The sequence below is a fragment of the Symphalangus syndactylus genome, chromosome 6, assembly GCF_028878055.3.
Source record: "Symphalangus syndactylus isolate Jambi chromosome 6, NHGRI_mSymSyn1-v2.1_pri, whole genome shotgun sequence".
Taxonomy (NCBI): domain Eukaryota; kingdom Metazoa; phylum Chordata; class Mammalia; order Primates; family Hylobatidae; genus Symphalangus; species Symphalangus syndactylus.
This window is the reverse complement of record NC_072428.2, coordinates 140,964,639-140,984,495: the sequence shown is the minus strand read 5'-3', so window position 1 is coordinate 140,984,495 and position 19,857 is coordinate 140,964,639. Positions and strand designations below refer to the sequence as shown.

Genomic DNA, 19,857 nt, shown 5'->3' with positions numbered 1-19,857 from the left:
TAGTTTAAACTATGTATGTTTGACAGCCTGGACAGCATAATAAGACCTTGTCTCTACTAAAAATAAAAATAAATTAGCTGGGCATGGTGGCTTGGACCTGTAGTCATAGCTAATAGGGAAGCTGAGGAAGGAGGATCCCTTGAATCCAAGAGCTTGATATTTCAGTGAGCTGTGGTGGTGCCACTGCACTCCAGTCTCGGCAACAGAGCAAGACCCTGTCTCTAAATAGATCTATGTATCTATATCTATAGATACATTTTGTTTTGAGAAAACAAAAGTTGTCCCAGAAGCTTTAAGTTCCATGTGAATATTTATGAATTCAAAATTTAAAGTACGTAATGTATATTTTAACAAAGAGAATGATAAGTCAGTAAAACTTTTTTCTCTCTTCCCACCAGTATCTCTCTTTCCTCAATTAGGTAAATAGCAAATAATCTAGTAACTCCCAGTTTCTTGCACCTCAGCAGTCTGATTTCCTTAGACTTTACTGCTTATGGGATTTTCAAATGTACTTTGTGTAACACCTTAAATAAAAGACTCCATCTAAAAAAAAATTCTTTCACAAGATGACTCCTCACAGAAGGAGCAAAAAAATAAGTTTTTAGCTTTAGCATAGCTAGGAGAATGGTGTACAGTATCAGTGATGATTCCATTTATTTATATGACATAAATAGAACACTAACTTTTAGGTACCTCCAACAAGGGACATACATAAGTTTGACTCAGCAGCAGATGACAAGAAAATATTTGAGGAGTCATTTCAGTCTGAGAGAACTACTTAATTCTCTGGATGAGATGGTTTCCCTTAACCTTCAGAGTTCAGAAGATAACTGTTTAATATCCACTTTTTTTTTTTTTTTTTTTTTAAAGACAGGATGTTGCTGTGTCCCCTAGGCTGGAGTGCAGTGGCATGATCTCGGCTTACTGCAAGCTCCGCCTCCCAGGTTCAAGCCATTCTCCTGCCTCAGCCTCCCAAGTAGCTGGGACTACAGGCGCCCGCCACCACGCCCACCTAATTTTTTGTATTTTTAGTAAAGATGGGGTTTCACCGTGTTAGCCAGGATGGTCTCGATCTCCTGACCTCGTGATCCGCCCACCTTGGCCTCCCAAAGTGCTGGGATTACAGGCATGAGCCACTGCGCCTGGCTAATATCCACTACTGAATGTAACCAATAAAATGTCTTCAGTGTAGAAGACAAATGTGAACTATCATTTTAATGTGTGATTATAGTTAGCAAACAATTGTGCTGTGTTATATCACAGGATTACTGATGAACCTGAAAGCTTTTTTAGAGAAACATTTAAAAGAAATTTATGTTGACTGCCATGAGAAAGATGACCAAGCCATTATATTATTATTATTATTTACCTAAAGCAAGCTATGACAGAAACATCACCCACACAGCATGATTTGAGACAAAATACAACAACTGGATTTCCCCCTCTTCCTGTCTCCTTCCTATGTTCCTGTTTTCTATCAGGGGTATCACTGTTCAATACAGAGAGGGTCTCCCAGGGCGCAGCTGGCACGGAGCTGCCGCGGCCCAAGTTCTGAAGCCTTTTTTTTTTTTTTTGAGACAAAGTCTCACTCTGTTGCCCAGGCTGGAATGCAATGGCACAAGCTCAGCTCACTGTGACCTCCGCCTCCCAGGTTCAAGCGATTCTCCTGCTTCAGCCTCCCGAGTAGCTGGGATTACAGGAATGCACCACCATGCCTGGCTAATTTTTGTATTTTTGGTAGAGACGGGGTTTCACCATGTTGGTCAGGCTGGTCTCAAACACTCGATCTTGTGATCCGCCCATCTTGGCCTCCCAAAGTGCTGGGATTACAGGCATGAGCCACTGCACCTGGCCCCAAGTTCCGAAGCCTTTTTTTTTTTTTTAAGACATAGTCTCACTCTGTCGCCCAGGCTGGAGTGCAGTGACACGATGTCAGCTCATTGCAACCTCCACCTCCCAGGTTCAAGCGATTTTCCTGTCTCAGCCTCCTAAGTAGCTGGGACTACAGGTGCCCACCAGCACTCCTGGCTAATTTTTGTATTTTCAGTAGAGACAGGGTTTCACCATATTGGTCAGGCTGGTCTTGAACTGCTGACAGGTGATCCGCCCACCTTGGCCTCCCAAAGTGCTGGGATTACAGGCGTGAGCCATCACGCCTGGCCACTGTGAAGCTTTTAAGAGAATAGCGACGCCGCTCCCTTCCTGCGGGTGAAATACCTGTTACAGAAACACCTCAAAACACTCTGCAGTCACTCATCAGAAATTTCAGAGTAGAAAACTAGAGATGAACGTAGTCTATCCCACTTCGTTGTAGCTCATTTATCCTCTTGAATGCGATTCTTAATATATGAACTTCACAGAGAAAAGACATTGCAGAAAATAAAACCCTTGTGAGAGCCACGACCTTGTTTCTTCGTTTCCGTCATCATCTGGACTTCATTCCCATGTATTAATAAGACAAGTGCCTGATAGTTCTTAGAAACTGACATACAACTTTTAGAAATTAAAAGTGTTATGTTTAAGAATATATGATAGCTACATTGTGCTTCATGTTTGAGTTGTATCTTTTCTATATTAATATTTTGAAAATTGAAAACTCAGCAGGGCATAGCTAGCTCATTTTTCTTAAAAGTAAGCAAGCAAGCAAATCAGCTTGACTTAGACACAAATCAGTATCATTAGAGACAGGAGATAGATAGCTTTCCCCTCTTTCCTTCTCCTGCCTGTGTCGCTGTTGTTCCACCAGGGCTGTGACTGTTCAGTACGGAGTGGGTCTTCCAGGTAATCAGACAGTAACACATTGAACATTAGAGCCTAAGGTCGTCATATGGGTCTGTCTGAGGCTACTTTCCCTCATGTGTTCATTTATGGGATGTGTATGTGTGTGTGTTGCTTTTTTCTTTTTTTGAGACAGGGTCTCACTCTGTCACCCAGGCTAGAGTGCACTGGTGCGATCTTGGCCCACTACAACCTCCACTTCCCGGGCTCAAGCAATCCTCCCACCAAGTAACTGGGACCACAGGTGCACACCAGCACACCCAGCCACTGTCTAATGTTTTTTCAGAGATGATGTCTCACTGTTATTCCCCAGGCTGGAGGGATGTGTTGATCATATAAAAACGTGACAGGACATTTTTTCTAATGTCCATTTTAAACCTTTTTTAAATGTTAATTTTCACGTGTCCTGCTTTTCTCTTTGCAGGTCCATCGGCTGGTGGTGGTAAATGAAGCAGATAGCATTGTGGGTATTATTTCTCTGTCGGACATTCTGCAAGCCCTGATCCTCACACCAGCAGGTAAAATGCTGGTTTCTGACCTTTGCCATCGGCGTCTAGGAAAGGTGGGAGGTAGAACAGGAAGTGCAGCATTTAAACCATCATTTCTCCACCCACCTACAGATCAAGGCTTTGAGTATATTACTTTGAAACTGTTTTCGTTTTCTTTTCAGTTGGGAAGTTTAAGTGTTCTGCATGAGTGAGGAAAGTGTACGGAACGTATTCTAAGTTAAGAGCATTCTATCAAGGTCCAGTGGCCCCTAAATGACTTGGGAGCCATTGCCATGTTCATCATAACCTTTTCCACTGAAAAGACCTCTTCAGTTGTGCTTTGTGAGAGAACTAGTGACCAGAAACATAGAGGGAATGTCACTGGCTTCTACTGATACCTTCATCTTTCCTTAAAGAGAAAAAAAAAACATATTTTGAGTAGATAAAACAGAATACCTAAACACAAACTTTTATTCATTAATATTGTACAGAAATTACATTCACTTTCAAATAGAGTGTGGTTAAAGTCTTTCGGACAGATTCACTTTGAGCAAGCCCTCAGAGTCTCAGTGAGGAGCAGAGAGAACAGGAGAGGCCTTTAGACCAGAGGAGCTGGCCTTCTTCTCATTTCACACACTCAGTAGTAAGAGGTGGGCTTCAGAGTTCTTAAAACTGCCAACCCTCCCTTCCCTCCCTTCCCTCTTCCTCTTCTTCCCATCCCTCCACCTCCCCAGCCCCAGTCAAATATGAACAACCCAGCCTTAGTCAGGGCCACATGGACCCGACGTGGGAGCAAACAGCCTTGCCTTTGAACTCTCAGAATCCAGTATTAAACAGTGTGTGTGTGCTGCAGTGTTGATTTCTCTTTAGTTCAGAAATTTCAGCTAAGACTAGTTTTTACAATTAGTCTGTAACCCAAAAATACCTACCCTAAAGGAATCTTCACCTGCAAGAAACATGTCTTATTCGCTAAATGAGAACACCAAGAGAAATTCCAGTATAGCAGTGATGTTTCCGAGGTGGTCCTCAGGCCGGGCATCATCACCGCCACCTGGAATTTACTAGAAAATGAAAGGTTCATGTTGGGGCCCCGCCCCGCATCCACTGAATCAGACTCTAGAAATGGGGCCTGGTGCAGTCACTTGCAAACTTCAAGTGTTTAAAAGACCTGAATCTCACAATAGTCTTTATAATCAGGAAACATTAAGAGCTAAACAAATGTTAACGCCATAAAACTGGAAATAATCCAAGTATCTTTGAAAAGAAGAATGGATAAATTGTGTCACATTCATTCGATGGAATACGATACAGGATTGAAAACGAACAGTACAGCTGCATTCAACAGTGGAGGAATCTCACAGGCAACATTGAACAGAGGGAGCCAGACGCACCCAGACCATTGTATTGAATTCATATAAATTTCCAAGCAGGCATAACTGCACAGCACATTTGTGCTAACTAGAAAAGGCCTCTTCTCTGGGCAGATTTATCCCCACAGGTATATAGCTTAGCACCTTCAGAAAAAGATACCCCGTTTCCAGCCCTGGACCAAGGGACACAGTCTCCCCAGCGGGGTCAGGCTGAATGTCAGCTCTTGTCTGTCTCTTTGGGCATTACAAAAAGAGTAAACAAGTCAAGTGATTCATCCTCTCTGTTTCTTGATATCTCAAACCATAAGAATGAGACGGTTGTGCTGGATGAGTTCAAATTTCCATCCAGATTTGGTATTTCAAAAATTCTAAGTCATTGCAATGCCCCTCCCATCCCTGCTGGCACAGGGAGGAATCTATTTCCAGCTGGAATTTGGAATGTATGTTACCATAGAAATTGTGCCCTGAAGATGGGGGTAGCTGGATTGGAATTCCTTATGATACAGTGTATACAACACGATTCGTTGAGGAAAATATTCCATGTTACTAATAACTGGATTACAAGTGAACTTTTGGAGTGGAACTCAGGGAACGCCTGCGTCTGATCAACAGTTGCAAACGAGGAGGCCTCCGCTGTGAGGCCAAGTCCCAGCCGTCCTGCCCAAGCGCTGTCTGAATGTAGGCAAGTCACTTCACCTCCTTCAGCCCCAGTTTCCTCAGTGGAGAAGGAGCGGGCTGATACAGGCCCGTCTCCCTCCTACGATGCTATGAAAAGAGCTGAAAGCCGTGCACAAAAGCCATGCGTGTGCAATGAGGCGCGGTGCCCGGGACCAGCACTGTTAGGTGGTTGTCCGTGGAATAGTCAGTAAGAGGCAGTTTGATGAAGTGTCTGCTGTCACTCGATTAAAAGGTACTAGTGGTGATTCTTTTCACCAGGCAATGGCCACCGTTCCCCAGAGGGATACTGGTTCAACACAATAACGTTTTCTCTTTTTCAAAAAAGTTTTTAGCAACAGTTCATTGTCAAACTTAGACTGTCCAAATGAACCCATGTGTGCGTGCATCCAGTGCGTGGGCAGTCTGATGCTAGGGGCTACAATGTTTTAGCCACATACTCTAATAGATTGCTGATCTCTTTCAGGGGTCTAGCGTCTGGTGAAAAAATAGGAGAGAAACTCCTGTGATGAGAAAAATAGTAGCTCTCCCTGCCAATCCACTGTGGAATGTCCTAGCCAGATACTTGTTAGGTGCAATTATCCTTCAGAATATTTATAAAGCTTTTTTTTTTTTTTTTTTGAGACGGAGTTTCACTCTTGTCACCCAGGCTGGAGTGCAGTGGCATGATCTCTCGGCTCACTGCAACCTCCGCCTCCCGGGTTCAAGCGATTCTTCTGCCTCAGCCTCCCGAGTAGCTGGGATTACAGGTGCCCGCCACTACGCCCAGCTAATTTTTGTATTTTTAGTAGAGACGGGGTTTCACCATGTTGGCCAGGCTGGTCTTGAACTCCTGACCTCAGGTGATCCGCCCGCCTCGGCCTCCCAAAGTGCTGGGATTATAGACGTGAGCCACGGCGCCCGGCCAAAAGCTTTTTTTAATACATATTTGTAAGTGTGCACAACTGAAATACTTCACACATTCACTAAAACATACCTACGTATTTCTTAGTAAAATTTTTTAGGAGTGGAATTCTTTTTATTTTCCAAGTTAAATCTGACATATTTAGAATGACAAGATGTCACGTGGATCCAAGCTGCAGGAACGACTGGGTGGGAGATGGGAGCTTGGGCCACCTGCTGCTTCCCACGTCGCCCTCCTCCGAAGCCTCGGATCATCCTCCTAAGGCACTGCCAGGCGCAGGTAGAAACCCCTGGGGTAGAGAACCCTGCTGTTACCATGAGCTTTGAAACTTTCGTCTTCCATCCACTGACAGGTGCCAAACAAAAGGAGACGGAAACGGAGTGACCGCCTTCAATGCAGACGCCCTAGGAGGAGAACTTGAACAAAGTTTCTGGGTCACGTTTTGCCTCATGAACACACTGGCTGCAAGTGGTTAAGAATGTTTATCAGGGTTTAACGATGGGTATTTCTTCCAGTGATGTTGACATTAAGCTTAAAAAAGAAAGATTTTATGTGCTTGAAGATTCAGGCTTGCATTAAAAGACTGTTTTCAGACCTTTGTCTGAAGGATTTTAAATGCTGTATGTCATTAAAGTGCACTGTGTCCTGAAGTTTTCATTATTTTTCATTTCAAAGAATTCACTGGTATGGAACAGATGATGTGACATAAGGTGAGTGCACGGCATGTTCAGATCACAGTGCCTTATGTCCGAATACAGCAATATGTCACCGCCGCAGCCGGGGCGCACGTGTGTGAAACAACACCGAGCTTGAATGTGAAAGTCTTTGAACCTTTTACCAAATCAGTTTGTTTTCATTAGATTTGTCAAAAAGTTGTAATTTGAATATAAATAATTACTTTAAAACTTTAATGACACTTTTACACGTAAGTGTTTTGTTCTGGGCTACCATGTCAACGAGGCTGCTTTAGAACAGCTTTATTTATTTTTACTTTCATGCAGTTTTTTTACACATCTTTTGGTGGAGTAAACTTCACCACATCCATGAATAAACTCTCAGTTATTTTGAAATGGCAAACTTCTCATTATTTAAGTTTGGATCTGGAAAGGACATGACTTCTGAAATAGCCGCTGCTGGGTTTGAAAAGCTGAGGTCTCTCAAAGTGTGGCGGAGACGTTGCCGTCAGGCGGGAGCCAAGTGCCGGGAAGATGTCTATTTTTTTTCTTGTGTATTGAAATGTAAAATCATGATGTTCGTATGACTGCTGATGCGATTGTTTTTTGTAAATTTTATTGTGGCATATACAGTATTGTCATACAGTTGAAGAGAAACAATGTTTCCTAATGTAAGTGCTCTGAAAATGTTGACACTGTATATATATATATGAGGATAGTTTGGTTTTTTTTGTTTTGGGGTTTTTTTTTTCAGATTGAAAAATTAAAATAGATCCTACTATCTACCATTTTGTTAAAGAAGTTATTTAAAATGCCTTATATTTCAGCACCTATTGATTAAAATTCTACATGCAGTTTTCCACTTAGCTATTTCTCTCCAAATAAAGAAGTACATGAATTTCATCTCTTTTCCGTTATCAGGAAAAAAAGTCAGGGTTTAATTCATAAGCTATCTCTCTCCACTATTAAGTATGAATATATTTATTTATTATTTTGTTTTATTTATTTATTTTTTTGAGACAGAGTCTTGCTCTGTCGCCCAGGCTGGAGTGCAGTGGTGTGATCTCTGCTCACTGCAACCTCTGTCTCCCGGGTTCAAGCGATTCTTCTGCCTCAGACTCCCAAGCAGCTGGGATCACAGGCATGCACCACCACGCCCAGCTAATTTTTTTTTTTTTTTGTATTTTTAGTAGAAACGGGGTTTCACCATGTTGGTCAGGCTGATCTCAAACTTCTGACTTCACGCGATCCACCTGCCTCAGCCTTACCAGAGTGCTGGGATTCCAGGCGTGAGCCACCGCCGCTGGCCGTGTATGAATATATTTAATTTAAAATTGCCACACAGGTTTTTTACACGTGTGCTAAGGTATCAGTTTTTTCATTTCCTAGTAGGCCAAATATGAGAGGGAGAGCAAATGTGTATGTTTTCCCCATAGAAACAATAGTGGTTGTGATTTAAGCTGATGGTAATATTTGCGAGAAAAGAAAAAGTCACAAAGCTGCCAAAACAACACAGTTTTGAAACTCAAAGAATTTATCAATCTGCTCCTTGTTTGTGTACCCAACACATGAGTGTGTGTGCAGACTACGTATCTACATACAGGTGACATGGCACATATATAGGTACAGTCATGGGCCATGTACAGATGCTTCAGTGAAGGACAGACTACATATATGACAGTGGCCCCATAAGATTATAACACCATCTTTTTACTGTACCTTTTCTATGTTTAGATGCACAAATACCATTGTGTTACAGTTGTCTACAGTAACGTGCTGTACAGTTTGGTAGCCTAGGAGCTATAGGCCACACCATCTAACCCAGGCGTGTAGTGGGCTGCACCATCTAGGATTGTGTAAGTACACTCTATGATGTTCACACAAAGATGAAATCACTTAGGCCAGGTGCAGCAGCTCACACCTGTAATCCCAGCACTTTGGGAGGCCGAGGCAAGTGGATCATCTGAGGTCAGGAGTTCGAGACCAGCCTGGCCAACATGATGAAACCCCATCTCTACTAAAAATACAAAACTTAGCCAGGCGTGGTGGCGGGCGTCTGTAATCCCAGCTACTTGGGAGGCTGAGACAGGAGAATCACTTGAACCTAGGAGAAGGAGGTTGCAGTGAGCCAAGATCGCGCCACTGCACTCCAGCCTGGGTGACAGAGCGAGACTCCAGCTCAAAAAGATGAAATCGCCTAACAACACATTTCTCAATGCATTCTGATGGGTAAGCAACACATAACTATAGGTCACCACGTGTATAGTTATATAGATGACATGGCATATTTTTGCTTTAGAAAAGGGCTTCGGGGCCACATAGAAAGGTACTCGCAATTCCTGTTCCCACGAGGCTCATTCAGCAGAGCTTGGTCTCCCTCAGGCCTGCTTGTTCCAGGCTCCTGGGTTGTGCAGACACCAGACACAGCACAGCTCACAACAGGCCTCTCACTGAGGCTTGGCTTTGGAGCAGCCTCTTCCTGCTGTCAGGCTACAACTCACAAAGACCTGGTACCCTCTTCCAGCGAAGGGTTGGCATTTGTTCCTAGCAAATGGTGAAGGCGTGGCTGTGGTGAGCGTGCTGCTCCTGCTCAGTGCGTTTGTAGGAATAAGGGAAAGTGGCCCTGAACGAGGCCAAGTCTAGTTAAAGGCCACACATTGGTAAATATGTATTGAAGGAGAGATTTGAAGGGAATAAGTCTTAAGTGATTCTCGATACAGAAACCCTTGCTGGGTGGCCCCCAGGTGTCTGCCCTGACCTCGTCATGGTGAGGCTTGGAGGGACCCCTGGGCGCTGGCTCCCTGTACTGTCCCACCCCCGCCTTGAGGCAGAGCTGAGGGCACTTGAGAGGACTGTCCTGAATGTCACCGGGGTGGTGGATAAGGGCAAGTGCATGTCACAAATCAGGGACGTTGGTTCTGTTTCGCATTCTAATCTCTAAGAAGAGTTTATGATGTAGATGTATTGAACTGATAGAATTTCTTAGAACATTTCTTAGGAGGGTTTAGTCTTCTAAACTCTGGGAAGCAGACAGTCTTTGCGGCCAGGGGAGATTCTGTTCCCCAGGGGGGCATTTGACAATGTGGAAACATCTTCGGTTGTCACAACTCGGGGTGGGGAGAGGAGACTGCGATGGGCCAGGCCCTGTTCCTCTGCTGGCGCCCAGGCCCCCTGGCTCGCTCATTCAGGCCACCTCCTGGGCCTCACAGGCATTGGAGGGCAAAAGGCTTTGGATGGGAGCTGCCACTGGCACACAGCGGCGGGCTCTCAGCGGGCTGACACTGCTCTCAGAGCAGCTTCCTTCCTTTCCTGCTGTCCCCCTCCTCACCTGTGCCCTTTGGGCCAATGGGGAAGAAGCGGCCAGAGCCGGTCCCTGCACTTGTGGCCGACTTGCCTGAGCTGCAGAGAGCAGAGGAGACACGGAGCGTGAGATGGAGTCTGCGGGGCTCAGGGCGCGAAGGCCCAGGAAGGAGGAGCGATGCTCGATGCTCCCGCAGTGGCCTCACTCACCCGCCAGGCAAGGGGAGAGGGTGGCATCGAGGAGCCCTCACCTGTGTCTACAGCCGTGCCCCTGGGCACCGCACTCCTGTTTCCAACGGAGCCTCCTTCACCTCTGCTCTTGCACACACAAAGCAGAAAAGCTGGAAACCTCCTCGTTTTCTGTGCATTTTTAAATCCTCCTCCCCACCCCTTTGAAAAGGTCTCCTAAGAGGGCGGCATTTCCGACAGCTTTGAATGCATTCAAGTTGTGAGCCCTAAGAGGTGTCCCTTCCGAATTATGGCCACTATGCCTGGCTGCATTTTTAAACCAGAAATCGAATCACTTCAGTGCTAGGAAACCCTGGCTGTCTAGAGAATCCAGCCTTATCTCCTGAGCTGGGAGATGGAGGCCCTCACTGGCCTCTGCCCACACTGATGCACTTCCCTGCACTCCAGAAGGGTCCCCAGCTTCCACACCTGCCTGCCTGCACCATATCTCCAGATTCTCCATCTAGAGCAATTCTGCTCATCTCTCAAGGTCTGAATCAAATATGACTTCTGCTGTGACTCTCCCTCCCCAGCAAACAGATGCCCCCTCCCTCTGTGCTGCACAAGACCCGCCACACACACAGCTGTATTTATTGTAGGTCACTGTCCCTTCCCTACCCTCGCTCCCTCCTGGCCAGTGGAGAGCAGTGGTTGGAAGCAGCTGGCATCTGCTGTCACAGGAGAGTTTGCTGCCCAGCACTGCTGTCACTGCCAGGAAGCTGTTGTGCAATCCCTCACCTTGCTTAGACTGGTTTTTCTCACCTGGCAAGTTGTTTATAGGCAACAGCACTTTGCAGGCTCTAAAGGACCCTATAAATGTTAGTAGCAGTTGTTGTTGACACGGTGGTCCCCTGAGTCCTTTGAGGAGGGTGACCTGTTCATCTTGATGCTCTGAGCTCTGGCAAGGATCCGGCATGTGGCAGGTGCTCAGCTGATGTCTGTTCAGAGTGTGGACAGTGGCTGGTGAAAGCCAGCACATCTATGTGGATTGTGGCGCTGCTGGAGGCCAGCACATCTACATGGATTGTGGCGCTGGTGCAGCATCCCCATCACACAAAGCTTTTCCTCTAGATTGCCAGTTGACTTAATAAAGTTAGAGAGATGCCACATAATCTGCAGTGTTACAGACAAATCCAGAGGTGGCCAAGTGCACAGACCAACCGTGCACAAAGAATACGACGTAGTCACGTGTGGAGGGAGCTCCTCTTGCCTTTTAGGAGAACGGAGGAAAGTGTCCCAGTGCCTGCTCAGAAAGAAAAACAAGGCTGGCTCCAGGAGCCGGAAGTACAAAAGACTGCCCCTCACCTCCACTGAGGGAGAGACTTGAGCTCATTCCTTAGCCAGCCTCTTGAAATCCAGACCTACGATTCCATAATTTTTACTGTTTTAGGGGCCAGATGCTGTGACTCATACCTCTAATCTCAGCACTTTGGGAGATCAAGGGAGGAGGATCACTTGAAGCCAGGAGTTCAAGACCAGCTAGGCAACACAGTGAGACCCGTCTCTACAAAAATAAAAAATTAACTGGCGTAGTGATGTGTGCCTGTGGTCCCACGCCGGAGTCTGAAGTGGGAGGATCGGTTGAGCCCAAGAAGATCAGTACTGCAGGGAGCCGAGATGGCGCCACTACACTCCAGTCTGGGTGACAGAGCAAGATCCTGTCTTAAAAAAAAAAAAAAAAAAAAAAAAAAAAAAGCCAGGCACGGTGGCTCACGCCTGTAATTCCAACACTTTGGGAGGCCAAGGCAGGTGATCATTTGAGGTCAGAAGTTTGGGACTGGCCTAGCCAACATGGTGAAACCCTGTCTCTACTAAAAATACAAAAATTAGCCAGGCGTGGTGGCACGCACCTGTAATCCCAGCTACTAGGGAGGCTGAGGCTGATGCAGGAGAATCATTTGAACCTGGGAGGCAGAGGTTGCAGTGAGTCGAGATCTTGCCACTGCACTCCAGCCTGGGCAACAGAGCAAGACTCTGTCTCTAAATAATATAATATAATATAATATAATATAATATAATATAATAAAAAAGTACTGCTTTAGGACCAGCCTCTGGGATAAGTCCTAATCAGAAGTGTCCAGTGGAAAGAGGAGAAGGTGGTACCCCTGGTTTGGAGGAGTCTTTCAAATCCAGGCACCAGCAAACTGGCCTGCAATGATGGGGCTCTCGTGAGGCTCACGATCCACATAATCTCATGACTTTTTAGAACTTCACAAAAGAGATGTTTCATCCCCAATCCCTCTGGGCTTCAATACTGATTTATTTAACAACTGTTACACTGTGCACAGAGTGCCCTGCTCCACACCGGGCACTATTCTGGGGGCTTCGGACTCATCTAGGAGGCAGTGAACGCCCGTGCTCAGCAGCTTGCATTCTAGCGTGGGGGAAGAAAGGAAAAAGAAAAAAATCATAAAGCAGAGCAATGTAAGAAGGATCTGGAAGCTTTGTTACAGCTGTTTCCTCTCCCTGGAATATTTTCTCCAGATACCAGCTGGGCCAGCTCCCCTGCCTCCTTCAAGTCCTGCTGAAATCTCACCCTCATGATGAGGCCTGCTTAGACCACAGACTGTTAATAATTACTACTACTGCAAATAACAATAATGCAAAGAAAAATAAGGGGAGGAGACCTACCAACCACCAAGGGCTTTTTCCTGCCAGGCACTCAGCCAAGTGCTTTGTACCCATGATCTTTTTTAATCTTCACACAATATCATGAGGTAGTCTTTATTATCCCAGAAATGTTAACTAATTTGGCCAAGTTCATACCACCCCAAATTTGAGGCCTTCGAAACAGTCTAATACCAAATCCTATGCTCGTTTTTTGGTTGGTTATGTGTGTGTGTGTGGTGTGTGTGTGTGTGTGTGTGTTTTGGTTTTTTGTTGTTGTTTTTTTTTTTTGAAACAAGATTTTGCTGTCACCCAGGCTGGAGTGCAGTGATGGAATCACAGCTCACTGCAGACTTGACCTCCTGGGCTTAAGCGATCCTCCCAGCTCAGCCTCCTGAGTAGCTGGGATTACAGGCATGTGCCACCATGCCCAGCTAATTTAATGTGGTTTTTTTTTTCTTCTTTGCGGAGATGTGGTCTCCCTATGTTGCCCAAGCTGGTCTCAAATTCCTGGGCTCAAGCAGTCCTCCCGCTTTGGCCTCCCAAAGTGCTGGGACTACAGGTGTGAGCTATTGCACCTGGCCATAGCCTATGCTGTTAATCCCAGTTCCAAATGGCTGCTGTGAGCTAAACTGTGTCCCCCCAAAACATATAATGTCACTGTCACCCCTGGTTACTTATGCATGTGACCTTATTGGAAATTGTGTCTTTGCAAATATAATCAAGATGAAGCCATTAGGGTGGGCTTTAATCCACTATGACCAGTGTCCTTAAGAGGGCAGTTTGGACACAGATGCTGTTTTAGTCCATTCTGTGCTGCTATAACAGAAAAACACAGAATGCATCATCTATAAATGAGAAGTTTATTTGGCTCACGGTTCTAGAGGCTGGGAAGTCCAAAATCAAGGGGCCATGTCTGGTGAGGGCCTTCTTGCTGAGTCATAGCATGGCTGATGGCATCACAAGGCAAGAGGGAGCCCACACTTGCTTTTTTTTTTTTTTTGAGATGGAGTCTGACTCTGTCACCCAGGCTGGAGTACAGTGGCATGATCTTGGCTCACTGCAACCTCTGCCTCCTGGGTTCAAGAAATTCTCCTGCCTCAGCCTCCTGAGTAGCTGGATTACAGGCGCTCACCACCACCCCCAGCTAATTTTTTTGTATTTTTAGTAGAGACAGCGTTTTGCCATGTTGGCCAGGCTGGTCTTGAACTCCCAACCTCAGGTGATTCACCCACCTCGACCCCCCAAAGTGCTAGGATTATAGGCCTGAGCCACTGCGCCTGCCCCAAACTTGCTTTTATAAGAAACCCACTCTCACCATAAGGACATGAATCCATTACATTCTTCTTAAATGTCCTACCTCTCAGTGCTGTCACACTGGGGATTAGGCTTCCAACTCATGAACTTTAAGGGACACATTCAACCACAGCAGATCCACAAAGAGAACAACATGTGACATTGGAGGCAGAGGTTGGATTGACACATGCACAAACTAAGAAAAACCAAGGATTGGCATAACCCCGAAAGCTAAGGAAGCATGGAACAGATTCTCCCTAGAGCCTTCAGAGGGAGCGTGGCCCTGCAACACTTTGATTTCAGCCTTCTGGCCTCCAAAACTGTGAGAGAATCTATGTCCCTTGTTTTAAGCCAGCCAGTTTGTGATACTTTGCTATGGCAGCCCCAGGAAGTTAATACAAATGCCTCTCTTTGCACCCTATTTTACTGATTTTTTTTTTCTGCAATACAAGTTTTGACATTTTTACCCATTTTCGCCATTAGGTGAGATCAAAGCCGCAATCTTAATAACAGAGAAACTAGACCTAGGAAGCACAAAGGGCACCCAAGGCAGCAACTTAGGAGTCCCTCTCCTCCCAGAGGGAACCCTGAGGGAAATAAGAGATTCCTAGTTGGGAACAGAACGTAAGTGTCACTTTGAGTGCTAGTTGGGAGCAGAACGTGTCACTTTGAGTGTATCCATCTTAAATGCTTCATCAAGAAGACAAGGGGATGCATGTCAAGCTGAAAGAGTAACAGCCCCACACAGGAAAGGATGGAGGCCCTTGTTCCCTCCCAAAATGTTTCTTATGTTTGCCCTTTGGGCTGACTGCTGAAGCGGGGGGCAGCCGATCTCCAGGTGCATTCTAGAGATCAACAGAACGTGCAGTCGCCGTGACGAGCACGGGCTGCCCCTGATCCTCCCCGCTCTATGCCTCTAGCCTTAAAACTGGTTCTTCACTTCTCTGGATCTCAATTTCCAGATCTGTAAAATGGGGGTAACAGCACCTTCTTCCGAAGGCATTTGGGAGGCTTAAGTGAAATAATGTAAGTAAAACACTTGGCACATAAAACAGCATGTTAAGTGAGATCATGTAAATGAAACAGATGTACAAGCAGCAAAAGCAAAAGTAGACAAGTGGACTGCATCGAAATACAAAGCTTCTGCACAGCCAAGGACACAATCAACAGAGATGTTCCCTGCCACTCCCCAAGCTGGACGTAGCCTTGCTCTTGGGAGATGAAATGCAACAGCTTGGATCTATGTTTTCCCGCAGCAGATTCCTCCCATATGCCTTCTGTTTAATGTTTTTAAAGGAAGAAAGAAAGACCTCAGATCAAACTGGTCAAACCTATCCTGTCTTCTTACAAAAAAAAAAATCAAACTTGAATCAGATCAAGCCACTTAGGTCTAACTATTCGTGCACAGGAAATGCAGACACAGGAACCCAAACAATGAGCCTACAATGGGCAAAATCCACAAAACCCGTATCCCTCAACAGATGCACTGTAAGAAAACAAAGTGGGGGGACAGGGGACAATGAGAGCAACTACATAGGCCAAATTCAATGTGGGGACCCTTTTTAAAAATGATTTCGTAATTCAGAGATTTGAATATTGACTGAGTAGTTGACAGCACTGAGGAATTCCAGGATTTCTTTAGGTAGGATCATGGTATTATGGATATGGTTTTGTCCTTTTAAAAAATGAGTCCCCCCACCTCAGTCCTTAGCTGGACACAGTGGCTCACACCTGTAATCCCAGCACTTTGGAAGGACAAGACAGGAGGGTCGCTTGAGTCCAGGAGTTCGAGACCAGCCTGGACAACAGTGAGACCTCATCTCTACAAAGAAATCAAAAAGTTAGCCAGGGCATGGTGGCATGCGCCTATAGTCCCAGCTACGCAGGAGGCTGAGGTGGGAGGATCCCTTGAGCCCAGGAGGACGAGGCTGCAGTGAGCGGGATCACACCACTGCACTCCAGCCTGAGACCCTGTCTCAAAAAAAGAAAAAGTTCTCTTCTGCTAGAGACATACACTGCAACATTTATCCATGAACTAATACAATGTTTGGGGTTTGCTTTAGAATCATTCAGAGGAATAGAGGTGGGAGAGTGGCTTGGGGGACAGATGTAACAAGATTGGCCAGGCACTTATTAGTGTGACAGAGCTAAGTGCTGAGTATGTGTTTGAAATGTTCCATAATAAAAAGTTGTTCCTAAGAAAAGTAAACCATTTTCTTTCCTTTCAAAGTAACTGTATCTTAACTGAGACATATTAAAATTAAAATGTATCTGATAGGAAAGATACGGCTGAGAGTTAAAAACAGGCACTTGAGATTTTTCAAATGGCAACAGAGATTCATTTCCTGGTACTTTAAAATGCATTCATTAGAAACAGGGCATGCTACTATTATTGGCACATTGAGAGGAAACTCACTTAAAGTAACCATATTATAGACTTCAGGCATCTTAGCACAACACACAGTGGTGAATACTTTTGATGTGTTCAGAATACTTCCCCCCATAAAGTCCTATTTGTGCTAGAAACTAGTTGACCCAAATGCTTTTTAAAAAAATACAGTGTTTTTTAGGAAGTGTAAACATTTTTTAAAAAAGAAAACAGGGTGCACTTTCTTCTCTTATTTGCAAAGTGTCTTAGAGAAGAAATGCTCCTTCCTCTGTTTGTGAAACTAAATGATCATCTGAGGATCCCGGGAGCACATGTTGTTGGAAAGTGAAATGACAGGCACGGTGGCAGCCTCGCACCCCTGCCTGTCCACCGTTAATTTCAACTGTGTGGTCACTGAAGGAAAGAACGCGCGGATCTTGAGGGCAAACTCCTCCTTCTCCAGCCCCCTTGCTCAAGTCCCAAAGGAGAGAGCCAACCCACAACCCCTCCAAACACTCGCTGGCTTCCCTCCCTTCCTTCTAATTCAGATTCCAATGTTTGTGGCCAACATCATCAACCCGCCTGTGCTCCTCTTCACCTGAAAAGCCCCCATCCCATCCCCAGATGACCTCACCCACTGCCTTGCTCGACCTCAGCAATCACTTTTTCATTTGCTTAGTGTTCCGTTAGTGTTCTATCACTAATTCATCCCCCAAAACTCTTAGAAGAAAACATAAGGGAAAACCTCCTTGACATTGGTCTTGGCAATGATTTCTTGGATATGACACCAAAAGCACAGCCACAAGTGCAAAAATATATAAATGGGATTACATCAAACTAAAAAGCTTCTGCACATCAGAGGACAAAACCAACAGAGTGAAGAGGCAACAATACAATGCAAGAAAAGATTTGTAAGCCACACATCCGATAAAGGGTTAAGAACAAAATATATAAGGAACTCCTACAACTTCATGGCAAAAAAACTAACAACCTGATTCAAAAATGGGCTAAGGACTTGAATCAATATTTCTCCAAAGAAGACGTACAAAAGGCCCAGCATCACTCACCATGAGAGAAATGTAAGTCAAAGCCACAATGAGGCATCACCCCATTACTGTTAGGATGGCTGTTATCAATAAGACCTAAGGCAACAAGAGCTGGCAAGGGTGTGGGGGAAAAGGGAACCCCTGTACACTGCTGGTGGGAAAGCAACATGGCGCAGCTGCTATGGAAATGTCTTAGAAACCTGTTCGTCCCCTCACAGTGAGTTGCACCTCAGGTGCTTTGTGTTTCTATTCTTCTCAGAGACCTCCCTCCTGCACCTTCCCATCCTCCTGCTTCCATCTGGACGAATGACTTGTCTAGACCTGCTGCCCAGCCAGAAGCTGGCCAGTTTGATTAGTTCTTTCTGAAAACAACATGTTGCCGTCAGGTGCAGTGGCTCACGCCTGTGATCCCAGCACTTTGGGAGGCCAAGGTGGGCAGATCATTTGAGGCCAGGAGTTCGAGACCAGCCTGGCCAACATGGTGAAACTCCGTCTCTACTAAAAATACAAAAATTAGCCGGCCGTGGTGGTGGGGGCCTGTAATCTCAGCTACTCGGGAGGCTGAGGCAGGATAATCAGTTGAACCAGGGAGGCAGATTTTGCAATGAGTGGAGATTATACCACTGCACTCCAGCCTGGGAGACAGAGCGAGGCTCTGAGTCAAAACAAAAATAAAAACGAAAACAACACTTTGCCTTATGGATAATATTTAACTTCGGTTTTCTGTATCTTTGGTTTCTGCTCTTTCTTTTCTCTCCTTTCTGCCTTCCTTGAGTTTATTCTTTGTCCTAATTTTTTGTTGTGGTTTTGAGACAGGGTCTCACTCGGTTACCCAGGCTGGAGTGCAGTGGCACAATCACAGCTCACTGCAGCCTCAACCTCCTAGGCTCCGGTGATCTTCCTGCCTCAGCCTCCCGAGTGACTGAGACTTCAGGCGCACGCCACCACGCCCAGCTAATTTTTTGTAGAGACAGGGTTTTGCGATGTTGCCCAGACTGGTCTCAAACTATTGAGCTCAAGCAGTCTGCCCTCCTCAGCCTCCCAAAGTGCTGGGACTACAGGCATGAGCCGACGCGCCCAGGCCTAACTTATAAAATAGGTTACAAAGCTGTTTAACATTCAGTCTTTTTTCCCCCTAAAGTAAGCATTTCAGCTTAGTATTTTTCCTTTTATGGCATCTCATAAATTTTGACTCGTAGTGCTCATTTGTAGCATTTTTCTTATTCAGTTCTAAATATTTTCTAATTTTCTTTCTGATTTTTTGACCCATGAATTATGTAGATGTGTATTTCCTATTTTCCAGAAGTATGGAGTTCTCTTTGCTATGTTTTGTGATCGACTTCTAACTCATGTGCACTGTGGCCAGAGAACATGATCGATGTGAGAAACTCCTGGAAATGTGTCGAGACTTTTGCTTTCTGACCCATCACAGGGCCAATTTTCATAAGTGGTTTATATATGCTTGGAAAGAATGTGTATTCTCCGTTTGTTGAATGCAATGTTCTATAGATGTTTGTTAACAAGTTTAGTGAGTTTATTATCAAATCTTCCCTATCCTGACTGTCAAAAACTACTTAATCTACCAATTACTGAGAGAAAAGTATTAAAATTTCCCACATGATTTCTACTTCTCTTTTCAGTTCTGTTGAGTTTTGCTTAACTTGTTTTGCATAAATAGAATTATCTTAATCATCATATACTGCTTTGGCTATTTAAAGTTCTTTTTGGCTGAGTGCAGTGGTTCACACCTGTAACCCCAGCATATTGGGAGGCCAAGGCGGATGGATCACCTGAGGTCAGGAGCTTGAGACCAGCCTGGCCAACATGGTGAGACCCCATCTCTACTAAAAATATACAAATTAGCTGGGTCTGGTGGCACACACCTGTAGTCCCAGCTACTGGGGAGGCTGAGGTAGGAGGATCACTTGAACCCAGGAGATGGAGGTTGCAGTGAGCTAAGATTACACCACTGCACTCTAGCCTGGGCAATAGAGCAAGACCCTATCTCAAAAATAAAATAATAAAATGAAGTTCTTTTCTTTCCAGTTAACAATGCATGCTAGAGAGGGAGTTTTAAGAGACCGCAGTGGAAAAGAAGTATGTTCTGATAACTATTTTTAGTA

The 19,857-nt window shown here is 45.1% G+C and overlaps 1 protein-coding gene across 18 annotated transcripts in view; it reads left to right on the top strand.

Moving 5' to 3' along the window:
* Positions 1-7,674, top strand: part of PRKAG2 (protein kinase AMP-activated non-catalytic subunit gamma 2) — a 327,100-nt gene extending 319,426 nt beyond the window's left edge. For 12 of the 18 annotated variants that reach the window (XM_055284598.2, XM_055284605.2, XM_055284604.2 and 9 more), the window contains 2 exons: positions 3,203-3,296; positions 6,568-7,674. In XM_055284598.2, coding sequence (XP_055140573.1) covers positions 3,203-3,296; positions 6,568-6,599 — 126 coding nt within the window. In that variant the 3' untranslated portion in view covers positions 6,600-7,674. The other 6 variants (XM_055284596.2, XM_055284595.2, XM_055284597.2 and 3 more) reach the window with 1 other exon arrangement.
* Positions 7,675-19,857: the final 12,183 nt, after the last annotated feature.